Raw genomic sequence first — 13,215 nt, 5'->3', positions numbered from 1 at the left:
GCATAGTTTGGGCGCGGCCAAAATTTGGGCCAAAGGCTACCACGCGTTACCTGACGACCTTGGACGGCTAAGATTTGCATCTCAGATGGAAGTTTGGCCTTTGATTGTTGCAACCCTTCGTTTTGGCAGTCGTGAAGGAAAGGCCGGTATGGCATGGTTTAGGCGTGGCAAAGCTAGGATTTTGGCATAGTTTAGGCGCGTCCAGAAACTAGGGTTTTGGAATAGTTTGGGCGCGGCCAAAATTTAGGCCAAAGGCTACCACGTGTTACCTAGCGACCTTGAACGGCTAAGATTTGCATCTCAGATGGAAGGGTGGTCGTTGATTGTTGCAACCCTTCGTTTTGGCAGCCGTGAGGGAAAGGCCGGCATGGTTTAGGCACGCCTTGGCGTGGAGACGTGGCTGACATGGTTTTCCGTTGGCACGGTGGCGCGGTTGGCATGGTTGGCATGCCTTGGCGCAGAGACGTGGCTGACATGGTTTTCCATTGGCACAGTGGCGCGGTTGGCACGCCTTGGCGCGGAGACGTGCCTGGCATGGCATGCCATTGGCGCGGTGGCGCGGCTGGCATGCCTTGGCGTGGAGACATGGATGGCATGGTTTGCCATTGGCACGGTGGAGCGGCTGGCATGGTTGGCATGCATTGGTGCGGAGACGAGGCTGGCATGGTTTTCCATTGGCACGGTGGCGCGGCTGGCATGGTTGGCATGCCATGGCGCGGAGACGTGGCTGGCATGGTTTTCCATTGGCACGGTGGTAAGGTTGGCATTGTTGGCATGCCTTGGCACGGAGAGGTGGCTGGCATGGTTTTCCATTGGCACGGTGGTGCGGCTGGCATGGTTGGCATTCCTTGGCGCGGAGACGTGACTGGCATAGTTTTCCATTGGCACGGTGATGCGGCTGGCATGGTCGGCATGCCTTGGCGCGGAGACGTAGCTGGCATGGTTTTCCATTGGCACGGTGGTGCAGCTGGCATGGTCGGCATGCCTTGGCGCGGAGACGTGGCTGGCATGGTTTGCCATTGGCACGGTGGCGTGAGAATGAGGGTTTGGTATGTACGAAGATGATGTCGGTCAATACTAAGGGTTCTGCCGTGGAACATGACACATGTATAAAAAAAAGGTACCCTGGTAATTCTTACGTAGGCATGTTGATTGATTCAATAAATGTGCTAGTGGTCATAGTGACGTCATGTCAGATGTAAGGTTTTACGATTTTAACCCTAAGCTAAAAACCACCATCAACAGGAGGATATTTCGAATGTCAGAACTCACTACCCTAAGTTCATCCTTGAGGACAAGGATATTTTTCAGGAGAGGGCAATGTCATAGTGTGACAGTTAGATATTATTGCTCACTAGTAAAGTAATCACACTAGGGTCTGCTGTTAGTAATTCCGTTGTGTTCCTTAATCTGTATTGATTGGATGTATCGGATGTCGGCACGTGTGTTGTATCCATTGAGTCTTAGATAGGGAATGTGATTGGCATTTAAAGACCCTGTAAGAATACGAATCTTATATATCTGAACTTTAATGAAGTTTTAACTTCTTGGCTGCGCTTCTTAGCACAGAATTGTCCTGAGTTTCGATTCAGGAGGTGAATTATCACCAATCTATCCAAAACCCTCTCATCTGATTGACAAATTGTTGTACCTATACAAAAATCTCCTTATATATTTATTCTTGCAATGAAAGCATTTTCTACACAAATGAATCATTGTGAGAATATGAATTTGTTAACAGGTATGAAGATTTCAAGAAATGCTCTAAAAATTAACCACTTGTTGTTTGCAGATGACTGCCTACTTTTTTGTAAAGCAAATCAGATAAATACTAACAAGCTTCTTCAGTTGATTCAAGACTTTAGTGCTTGCTCAGGACAACTCATTAATTTTCATAAATCAGAAGTTTATTTCAGTAACAACATGAGTCCACACTCTTGTCATCTCATCAGTGGGTTACTCAATTAAACATTAAAGAAGAAAAATATTTAGGGCTCCCTTTCTTTGTTGGTAGAAACAAGAAGATCCCTTTCTCAAGCCTCATTACTAAGATGGAAAACAGACTCTCAAGATGGAATGGTTCAAATATGTCTGAAGCTGGTAGAGGAGTTATGATCAAAAATGTAACTAATGCTGTCCTAGTTCACCATATGACAAGTTTTAAGCTACCATACAACACAATTGATCAACTAAACTCAATCCAGCAAAATTTTTGGAGAAACAAGAAGACTAAGATATGTAAACACTACATAAGATGGAGAAGTGTTAATAATCCAAAAGAAGAATGAGGGCTTGGTTTCCAGAGATTTACAGTTATTCAACAGAGCTCTCCTTGCAAAATCTGCTTGGAAATTATGTTCTGACACTACTTCTATATGTTTTGCTTCTCTACAAGCCAAATATTTTCAAGATGGTAATATCTTCAATGTTACGGATAATGAAAACTCAACCTGGTTTTGGAAGAGTATTAGCTATGAACTTCCTTTCATCAAAACACATAGTTGTTGATGTGTAGGCAATGGATAAAAGATCATGATATGGCATCATAGATGGATTCCTGAATTGGATCTCCTTCCAAAGCTTAAAGATGGTGCTTTCCATTCTCAAGATTATACTTATATTCATCAATTATTCTCTGCACATAATGATGGTTGGAATTCAGGTCTAATCCTATCTCTTTTTGATCCACAAATTGCTGCCCTAATTCTGAATATCTCTATTCGTAGTTCTCAGGAAGATAAGTTGGTATGGACTCTTGAAAAAAGTGGTAAATTTTCAGTCAAGTCAGCTTATAATAGAATGCTTAAAGAAAGAAATGGAGATTACTCAGTAAGCACAAGAATACAGGGAATTTTTAAGAAATTATGGAGATTACCTATTCTTCCAAGAACCAAGCAATTCATGTGGAAATGTGTCAAGAAGATTCTTCCAACAAGAGATACACTGATTGGAGTTATTCAGGATTATAATTTCAGCTGTCCCCTTTGTTCTCATGAACTTGAAACTGCAACTCATATTATTCTTGATTGTTCTTTATCTTAGGCACTTTGGTTTGCAGTTCTGGGATTGCACATTGTGCAGGGTAGTATGCTAGCAGACTGGATTTGTGGACAGTTTGATAAGTTCATAGACAGGCAGATTCAGAAAGATGAAATTTGCAAGATAGGAATTATAGCTTGGTGTATTTGGAATGCTAGATGTGATAAGGTCTTCAAATGAGTCACTTTAATTCTTGAAAGCATCATACGGAGATGCAGAAGAGAATTTGCAGTATTTGATCATAAACCAGTTACAAACCATAGACTCCTTGTCCCTCAAAATAGGATTAGCCTTCACTAGCAACCACCTTGCTCTGGTTATTTTAAAATTAATTTTGATGGCTCATTTATTGCAGGAAATAATTCTGGAGGCATTGGCCTAATCTGTCGAGATTTTGCAGGTGCGCATCACGGATCAAAGTGCATCTATCTAACTACTGCAAATAGTCCAGAGCAAGCGGAGAGTAAAGCTTTATGGGAGGCAATGCAATGGGCATTAGAAAAGAACCTGGAGAAAATCATTTTTGAGCTGGATGCAAAGCTTGTAGTGGATGCAGTCTTGGGAGATTCACTTAACATCGATTGGAGATTACACAACTTAATTTTTAGATATTAAGAACTTATTAAGTATTCATTCCTCTTGGCAGTGTTCCTATGTGCCCAAAGAGGAAAATAAAGTAGCAGACTCTCTTTCTAAATTAGCTAGAACTCAATTTATTAGCGGTGTTTGGTTTTTAGCTCCTCCAGATGAAATTATTTATCAACTTCACGAGGATGCACACAATGTAAACACTATTTGATCTTCAATTAATATTTTAGTTTCAAAAAAAAAAAAAAAGGCACATGATGCTGGTGAAAGCTCCTTTGTCTTGTTTTTCATTTTTTTCTTACACTCCACTGATATCTGACTTGCTCTAAAGAAAGAGTACATGCATCTCTGAAACCTCGGTTAGCCAGGGTTGTCAACCTTTATTACAAACAGACTAACAGAGCTCAAGTCAAACGCTAAGCTAGGCGCATAGCATCATTTATAAGTTGAACTCAAGTCCTAACCGGAAAATATTCTGGAGCAGCCTCCGAAGTTCATTGGTTTCAAAAGCATTCCGCCGACCATTCTTAAAATGTATAGAAGTGACTTACTATTATGGAATGGTGAATTGGACTCAGCTTTTTAAGAAATTTATTTTGGTAAAAAGATGTTGTCACCTTTTTATTCTGACAATAAAGAGAGAATAAATAATTTAATACTGTAAATAAGATGGTCAGAGATACCTTTTCTGTTGTTTCAATTACATGTACTTAAATTATGAAAGATACAGCCGGAAATTGTAATACATGGGGAACAAGCAGAGCATATCCGAAGCAGAATTCATGCTTTTCATTTACTAAATCTACTTCGTTCAGTCTTCTTAGGCTTCATGCAATTCCCAAACAACAAAAATTGCTTATTTTTGTGTGATCGAACCGGGGTTCCTTGTTTAACCTGTTACATTTCAAGAATAGGATGGACGATCATCTAATGCTGATCTTTTAAAAGAAAGAAAGAAAGAAAGAAAAGTACTAAAAACTGAAACTTCAAAATCAGAAAAACTTATATACACTTCAAAAGCTTACCTTCCCTTTGTTGTAAGGCTTAGTCTTTTTCCAACAAAGAAGTCCATTACAAGTAGGAGCTGTCCCTGATTCATATCCCCTGTAGAAAATAAAGCAAACGAGTAATAAATATAGTAGTAGCAAAAAAAGGGAAAAAAATGACGGTCGTGGTGAACTAGGTTGATTGATACCTAAAAACTCGGCCGCGTTCGGTCTTTTTTGTACATAAATGAATACAGATTACCAAGGCTAACCAAACATATGGAAGAAACTACAGTTCCTGGGCATCGTCCCATATTGATTCGTTTTATATAAACATGGACCTTAAATTGTAGCTAGTAGGACTTCAACTCTGATTTAATACAAGGCTAAATCCTAGACCAGCAGTGCAGTGTGAAATGATCATAAGATTTCCTAACATTGGGCAAAAGCTTATAAACAATCCATATTAGGAAGAAAAAAAAATTAAGGCCAACCATTAATCTTGCAGATGTAAAGAGGCATATTGATTATATAAACATGGACCTCAAATTGCAGCTAGTTAGGACTTCAACTCTGAGTTAATACAAGGCTAAATCCTAGACTAGTAGTGCAGTGTGAAATGATCCAAAAATTTCCTAACATGGGCAAAGTTTAATCCATATGTGACACGATTGGTTTTGTTAAACACATAGCAAAGATGAAAGCCAATCTCATGAAAAATCCTACTGAAAGAACTCACTGATTTTCATTGCCTGCTAAGCTTTTGTTGTGCAGCAAGCTTGGAGACATGGAATAATTCTCGACCCTTTTACCAGTCTGGTCATGGTGGCCCCTCCCACCATTAACATTCAATGATTTAAGTTCATGAGTAAGCTCATTCTCCCATTTCTGAGAAGACAGCTCCGTCGAAATTATAGAAGCCATCTGATTTGGACGATAAACTCCATCCTGGGGCATAACTTGGTTCCTTTCAGCTTTTAACCTGCTCAAAGATCCTGGAGTTCCCTTCTCTGCAGTTTGTAACCACGCGCTTTCTAATCGTTGCTCGTCGATAATGGCTTGTATTCTTTGCAGAGGAATTTCCTCGTTTTTTTCTCCTGTGCCACACATCCCAGACACATATTCTGTCAAACCTAATGGTAAGTCTGAAGTCACTCTACTAAACACATCAACCCTGTTTACGAGAAATTAAGTGGCTGCGGAGAACCTGAAAACTTACCTTCGGAGTAATATCTTTCCTTAGGTGCTCTGACCTGTTCATAATTTCGCTCCGACTCTGAACGACCACTTGGTGAATTATTGGAATCACGTCGTAGTTCCCTCTCTGTATCAGATGCTGCCATCTCCCTCTGAGATGAACTTGCAGGAGATTCAGCCCTGTTAATAGAAGCCTCTCGCTGTACCATCAGTCCCATTCTAACCTCGACATTGTGCTTCATAACAATTTCAATTGAATTTGTGATACTACGTTGAAATCTTTCAGCTCTGGATTTGATATCCCCATCCTTGAATCCTATGAAGGCAACCAGAGCACCTACAATTTCAAACATGTTAGACTCCAGAAATTCTGTGACACACACATATACTACAACAACCTAGAAAAGGTTTTATAGATTGATGTTTGTACACCACAGCATAAATTTCAGAGTAGTTACTAATATAAATTTTTAGTTTGCTCCGTAGAAAATAATTTGAACAACATCACCTGAGAAGCTTTTCGAGATCTAGTTTTTACTTAAAATTACGATAATAAAGAGAAATGGGTGAACATTTAAAGCAAATATGCTCTAGCAAGGAAGATAGTGTTTCACCTTCAACTTCAGCAATTGAGACAAGCCTTGCATGTAAACGTAGCAACTGCCTTAGTGTATTTGAGTGACATCTGTCGATGCACATCTCCCAAATCTCGTCCAACTTTTTTGGGCGTATGTACCGGCAGACCCTATTTTCAGCTAGAGTGGCATTTGATGCACCTTCCTCCACCGATTGGGATTTGGTAGCGGAATGAACAGTATCAACCATCAACAGTGGTTCGCCGTGGTAATCAAAATTTCCATCTAGTGGGCCACGAGATGAGGCTGTTGAAGTTGACTTCCGCCGCCTTTGTAGAGCATCAGATCTTTTCTTGTGAGCAGAGACTTCTCTTGAAGATCCAGATGGCTCATCATCTGTTGCCCTCGAGCTCTGTTTCCTACTGCTACCAGAATTAGTCGGATTGGAAGATGTAACAGAACCTAGTTGCAGTAGAGCTGCAGTAAACCATGTTGACCGTTCACTTGACACCCTTAGCTGCCTCTCGGCTTCAGAAAGAAGCTTCAGAGCTTGTTTTAGTCTTTCCAACTCTGCATCAGTTACTGCAGAATCCCACCGCAGTTCCCCAGAAGATTCAAAAGGATAAGGAATACTAGTATCAGGATATATATATATATATATATTCAGAATTATAATCTTGAACACAAGCATCGTGAAAAAACAGGATCAGAAGCATTTTGGCCTTGGAAAATAAAGATCACTGGCCATAGAAGGACCACGAATCTTTGCTAAGACTTTTAAAACAGTAAATGAAAAAACTCTACAATTACTGTTCCATTAGGTAATTGCTTTTAATCCTATCGTTACTAGAGACAATAGTATAATTAGATAGCATGCAGTACTTACAACTTCTTCCAGCAAAAAATGAACTGCTGCATTTCGAATTAACCAGATGGTAAGTTCCGGCAATAATATCCATAATAAGACCTGCTAGTTGAGATGTCAATGCCATTGGATCAACCCCTGAATCCATCAATTCCCTGGTTCTTTTCACTGTTTCTGCAGTGTCAGATGACATGGCTAACTCCAAAAGATCAAGTAATTTTTCATCTGAAACAACCCCTACCTGTAGAAGGATAGTTATAGAATGTTAAAAATATGATAAAGAAAAGCTTAACAAATTAAGATGATGAGTTGGATGCAAACTTGCCAGTTCATTTACTAGGGATGCAGTTATCCTCTTCCCCAGTAAACTTAATTGATCCAACATTGTTTCTCCATCTCGAAGTGAACCCTCTGCACTCATAGCGATCAAATCAAGAGCATCCGATTCAATTTCAAAGTTTTCATCAGCAGCAACCTTCTTCAACCTGGTAATAATATCTGCATCTTTGATTTTGTTAAAAAGATATTTCTGGCACCGAGATGATACGGTATGGGGCAGATTGTCGATATCAGTTGTTATGAATATTATTACAACTCGTGGTAGTGGCTCTTCAAGAAACTTAATAAAAGACGACCATGTTTTTGAGGGTAGCAAGTGGCAGTCATTGATGATAAATACATGGTAGGGGGAAAAAGAAGATGTGGGTGCCGTAGACAAGCTCTTTAGCAAGTACCTAACTCTATCTATTCCTTTATCATTTGTGGCATCAACTTCTCTCAAGTCCATGGTCTTACCGGATATGAAATCAGTGCATTCCTTACAGAAACCACATGGCTTGTTTTCTTCTGTAGAGTCACAACTTAAAGCAGCAGCGAATATCCTTGCCACTGATGTTTTTCCCGTACCCCGAGGACCTTGGAAGAGATAAACAGGAGCAATTCTTCCCCTTGAAATGGCATTAGTCAGTGAATGAACCACAATGTTCTGCCCAATTATTTCATCAAAGAACCTTGGTCTATATTTTTGGCTCAAGCTCCTAACACGGTCTGATGTACCTTCTTGGGCTCCTGTCGAGAGGGGTACTATTTCTAGCCCTTCCTGGCTTCGACAGCTGGACCATCTTCTCCCATCCAACCGGCTCAAACCTTCCATATCGAGCTCCCCAAAGTTTGTTGAAAGCTCATCATCATCACTTCGTCCACTATCCAAAGATGAACCTCCTCTTCCATCACTGCTGTTTGTCAACAATGGCATAACAAGTCTTCGTTTGTTAGACGCTGATGATCGACGTTTCTTCTGCAACGTTCTGGTTCCACACAGAATGCTACTTCCTTTTCTTCTCAGAGTATCAGAAAATGAGGGGGAGTAACAGCTACCGTATCTTCCATGTTTTGTCTTCCTTTTCGACCGGTAGCATGAAATTCCACATCCTTGCCGGCTTGACAAATTCAAGTGATCTATTTCATCTCCATCCGCTGAAGTTGTATTTCCATCCCAAGACCCAACATTACTGGGATTCTGATTTCTATACTTGTTGTACGAATTGGTTGATGCTGGGGTGTAAGGATAAGAAGAATCATCTCTCCAGATGCTTTTCAAGAGTTTGGAAGTTCCGGACCAGTTCTCTCCCCTAGTGGGCATTGATGATGTTGATCTCGAAGTGTACCCAGTTTTTGGTGTTATATCCCGTGACCGTGAATCCTCGGATTTGCAGTATTCCACATTGTTAGATTGTTGAACTGATGTAACTGCTCCCAACGAGATTGATGGAAGATCTAGCAAGTTTGAAGCCGTTGAGTTTCTAAGAGTGCCACGCTTTGAGATAACAGTGCCCTTCTTTAACTTCTTACCTGTTCTCCTCACAGGTTTCTCAAGGTTTGCCTCTCTGGCCTTGAAGGCCATCATTGGCTCAGCAGTATACAAGTCACTCCTATAATCTTCTTTTTGAGCAATTCCCATGCTATCTTTGATGCTATCCTCTACTGACCCTACGTCGAATTTTTCCACATCTAATTTTATACCTAAATCACTTGATTTGCCCGATTGAGTCCCCCAATTGTAGAGGAATACTTTTTTTTCATTTGTTTCGCTTCTAGTAGGCAAACATGTCTCTGGATCCGTGAACCCCAGAGCATGATGTGCTCCCATACGGTTTGATCTGGTTCCATGTAGTCCGTAATTCCAACTAGGTGAAGCAGTAACTGGTCTAGAATTCAACGGTGACCTCAATGAAGAAGTGGTTTCTGGATCACGTAAATGTCGTGCAGCTTTTCGAAGACCAGTAAGTTCTTTCTTCCAGTGAAGTTCTCTTGGATCAACATGGGCGATTGACATTCTCTCTTGCAATTACCCACACTGACCCAGAATTCCATGCAAATGTAAAGAAGATAATTTACAGCTTTTCTAACTTGAGCTCAACATTTCATCCAAATGTATATTCACTTCTTTACAACATAGATACACATTGTGGACTATCTAACGACTTCCCAGTTGTCTTAACCTCAAACTCCAAACATGTCTGATGATGCAATATACAACTTTTGGATCTTCTTTCTGCAACACCACCAAACAGTAAACATTTAGATGCATGCTTACATGGCAAGCAATTCAAGAACATACGGATCAAGTAAAAAGAGATTCAAACTTCAGCTATCAATGACAAGATTAAGCGGAAAATCCATTTTCAGATGTGCCCAGTGTCAACAATTCAACTGATTTGAAGTGAATCAAGAACCACATATTTAAACAATGGCATGGCCAGAAATCTCGTGGTAAAACCAAAAGTTCAAGTTGGTACAGTGCATATCTGAATCCTAGGACATTGTTTTCCTTGCACTGCGTCGAGATAATGTTCAAAACAGTTTAGTCATCAGAGCTGTAAGCAAACCTAAGCTTGATCGGCAATGCGAGTTTTCTTTTTCCTTTTCGGTATTTGGAGACCCGACATTCACTGGCTGGACCTACCAACTCCAGATTGATCTCTAAGATTTACTTTGAGGGTTAATTAGTCATTTAATACGTTAATCAAACGCCTTTATTGTTTACTTTGGATTTCCTTCATGCCATGCGTGAAAAAAGCTAGAAATCCACAATTCTCAGTCCTAGCAAATACAGAAGCTCAATGTTAACACGAACAGGAGATAGATGATCTCGAACATAAATAATAAATGATAATGCAGAACTGTTCAATGTTCGGAACTGTAGAAGCTCTAGTCCTAGTAGTGGGGAGATCAACATAAATGTCCTAGGATTCAGTTTATGTGTGGGTTCACAGGTCAAAACGTTAAATCATAATTGACCTAAGGCATAAATAATAAATCAAATTCCCCAATTCGTCTATAACTATATAAGAGCTGAGTCATTTGCATACAGTCTCAAGGATGCTTTTTATTTGGCATGATAACATCTGCATGTTAGCGACATGATCCCATCCCACACTGTCAGAGCGAGATGGTATCATATTGTCCGACCTTGTGTTTTCAAGTAGCTTTGATATCACATGCACAAATCCAATCATATTTTTTTGACAAGGAACTAGTTCCATTAAAAGAAAACCTAAATCCTGATGAATCTGAAACAATTTATTCACCCTGTGTCTTACTGTTATAATCCCTAAAGTTAATATGAGTAATCAATTATAGAAATCCCTTTCCAAACTCCATCATTTCATTTGTAGCACTTGTGTCTTTATCATCTTTTTCTTTAAAGCTTTACCGACTTATAGTCGGTATTAAGCCTTCTAAAGCCTCTTTCCTCGGATTCCAAACAAACTTCTTTCCTCGACTCTTTTGAAACATTCTACAAAACTGACCCTTAATCTCGAATAAGCACACGACTATAATCATAACTTTAACGATTAAACTACACTTCACATCCTTTACCTATTCCTATCCAATTTATCCTTCTGGGACTTCTTTTTCTAAATCACAGTACTTCAATTATCAACATCATCGCAACGTGAATCATGACTGATCTCATTATTGACTACAGTTGAGATTGTTGTTAATGTTATTACCAGTACTATCATTACTGCTACTCTCCACTAATTAATAACGTAATACAAGGACAGTAGAAATGAAAAGGGGCCTACACCTGAGTAAGTAATTCAAACAAGAAAAAGGTAGTCAAAATAAAACATAAGTGTATCCCAAATACGGCATCATCAAATTATTAATGATAAACTGTATCTAAAGATTAGTACATTCTAATCAGGAAACATGAAGCAGGGATACAGAAAACAAAGTGCAACAAGATTTGACCTTCGACATGAGCTAATCTAAGTGAAATTGCAGATCTTTAAGCATTTCAATCAGAATTAAATCAAACCCAAATCTGAAATTTTCAGATCAAGGAAAGGAATACCTGGAAAATGTGAGTGAGCTTCAAAGTGAAATGAAATTGAAGATTTTGGATTCTTCAAAAAATCTAATCCAATCTATAAGGTGTAGAGAAGAAAGAGAAAGAAAGAAAAAAAAAGTGTTTGAGATCTGTATTTTTTTACAAATTAAATGGAGTTATGGACTGATGGTGAGTGTGGTGAATGAATTTTTCTAGGGTTTTTATTTTTGGATGTAAGAAGAAGGGGAAGAAAAAATAAATCAAAAACTCCCTCCAAACGCGCCGAGATTCTCTTTTTTGTCCCAAGTCCACTTATTTTCTTTCTATACTCCCTTATCTGTGTCTTTCATAATTCAAACAGACGTCAATTTTGAGCACGCTTAAAGTTCTAATTTGGACATCCGGGAGTCCCGTTTTTGCCTGGACAATCACGGTATCTAGTGTGACACGTTATTCTGGATTAGGGGGTTTATAATAGTTTTCACTTCCGGATATATTGTTCATAAATATGTCCAAATGGGTGGATTGTACTTGTGATGTTATTTCTTGGTGATGTAAAATTACTCCCTCTAGATTTCTTCTGATCCTATGTTAATTTTGAATGTATGATATTATTTTGATCATAATAAACAGTGTCGGACACGATATATATAATAGTTAATTCTACATTTCGGATTTATTTCAAACAGATCTATATATCTTGCGAGCCTTCTTATCCCATTTTTGATCTTTCCATCTCTGCTACTTGTGTTTGAATTCCTTTTATTCTTGTTTGTTTTTTTGCACTTGTTCAAAAGTTAGCTTCGTGGATTTCTTTCTCTTCTTTCGACATCTTTATCTTCTCTTGTGAGTGCCCCTGTTAGGTTCCTTTTAGCTCAAGCACCATGAAACTGCTATCCTGGAATGTCTAGGGCATTGGAACTCCCTTAACCAATGACCATTTTAATTTTTTGTGCCAATACTACAAGCCAGACATAGTGTTTTTAGCAGAGACAAAATCCCCATTGTCCCGAATGGACTCTTTATCAAGAATTCCCCTTTCCATGACTGGTTCATCGTTCCATCCGTGGGAATAGCCAAGGGTTTAACAATAGCCCGGCACAACAATATAGACATGAAATTAATATCTTTTAAGTTTAATGTTTGTCATTTTGATTCAAAGATAGGAGATACAGATATCATGCTCACATGTGTCTATGGAGCAGTCGAAGCTGATAATAAAATCGAACAATGGACCCATATCTCAGACATCGCACAACAAATAAATAAACCTTGGGTTCTGATAGGGGAATTAAGTGTTATTTTGGACCCAGACGAAAAACAACGTGGAAATAAAGCATGCTCCAGTAGTAAATCTTTCATCGTCGATATTATCAATTCTTTGGGACTTCAAGACGCGGGATAATGATGGATCGCCTTTCACTTGGTCAAATAATCGAAAGGAAGCAAACATATGCGAAAGAATTGACAGAGCGCTTACATCCTTCATGTGGTCTCAGAATTTTCCGGACACTAAGGTAACTAACCTCCCGAGAGTAGGTTCTGATCATATGCAAATTTTATCAGATTCAAACCCAGGAAAAATTAGGCTCGAGAAACCATTTAGATGTATTATGTCTTGGTTAA

The 13,215-nt window shown here is 39.2% G+C and overlaps 1 protein-coding gene across 2 annotated transcripts; it reads right to left on the bottom strand.

The window, feature by feature from the left end:
• Window positions 1-4,221: 4,221 nt before the first annotated feature.
• On the bottom strand, window positions 4,222-12,034 carry LOC113347266 (protein STICHEL-like). 2 transcript variants are annotated; one of them, XM_026590888.1, is made up of 9 exons: window positions 11,614-12,034; window positions 10,139-10,352; window positions 7,576-9,804; window positions 7,272-7,491; window positions 6,425-6,967; window positions 5,833-6,147; window positions 5,353-5,710; window positions 4,653-4,731; window positions 4,222-4,521 (listed from the first exon to the last, which is right to left on the bottom strand). In XM_026590888.1, the coding sequence occupies exons 3-9, from the start codon at window positions 9,583-9,585 to the stop codon at window positions 4,417-4,419; spliced, it is 3,630 nt and encodes a 1,209-aa protein (XP_026446673.1). In that variant the 5' UTR covers window positions 9,586-9,804; window positions 10,139-10,352; window positions 11,614-12,034; the 3' UTR covers window positions 4,222-4,416. The 2 variants fall into 2 exon arrangements, with proteins under 2 accessions (XP_026446673.1, XP_026446672.1); XM_026590887.1 differs by lacking the exon at window positions 10,139-10,352.
• Window positions 12,035-13,215: the final 1,181 nt, after the last annotated feature.

Source organism: Papaver somniferum, chromosome 2, assembly GCF_003573695.1.
Source record: "Papaver somniferum cultivar HN1 chromosome 2, ASM357369v1, whole genome shotgun sequence".
Classification (NCBI taxonomy): domain Eukaryota; kingdom Viridiplantae; phylum Streptophyta; class Magnoliopsida; order Ranunculales; family Papaveraceae; genus Papaver; species Papaver somniferum.
This window is presented reverse-complemented; position numbering and strand designations above follow the sequence as displayed.

Coding starts and splice junctions, on each gene's coding strand:
- LOC113347266 (XM_026590888.1), bottom strand. CDS start 9,585: ATGTCAATCGCCCATGTTGATCCAAGAGAACTTCACTGGAAGAAAGAA. Junction 7,492..7,575: donor CATCCCTAGTAAATGAACTG/GCAAGTTTGCAT, acceptor ATCCTTCTACAG/GTAGGGGTTGTTTCAGATGA. Junction 6,968..7,271: donor ATTTTTTGCTGGAAGAAGTT/GTAAGTACTGCA, acceptor GGGATTCTGCAG/TAACTGATGCAGAGTTGGAA.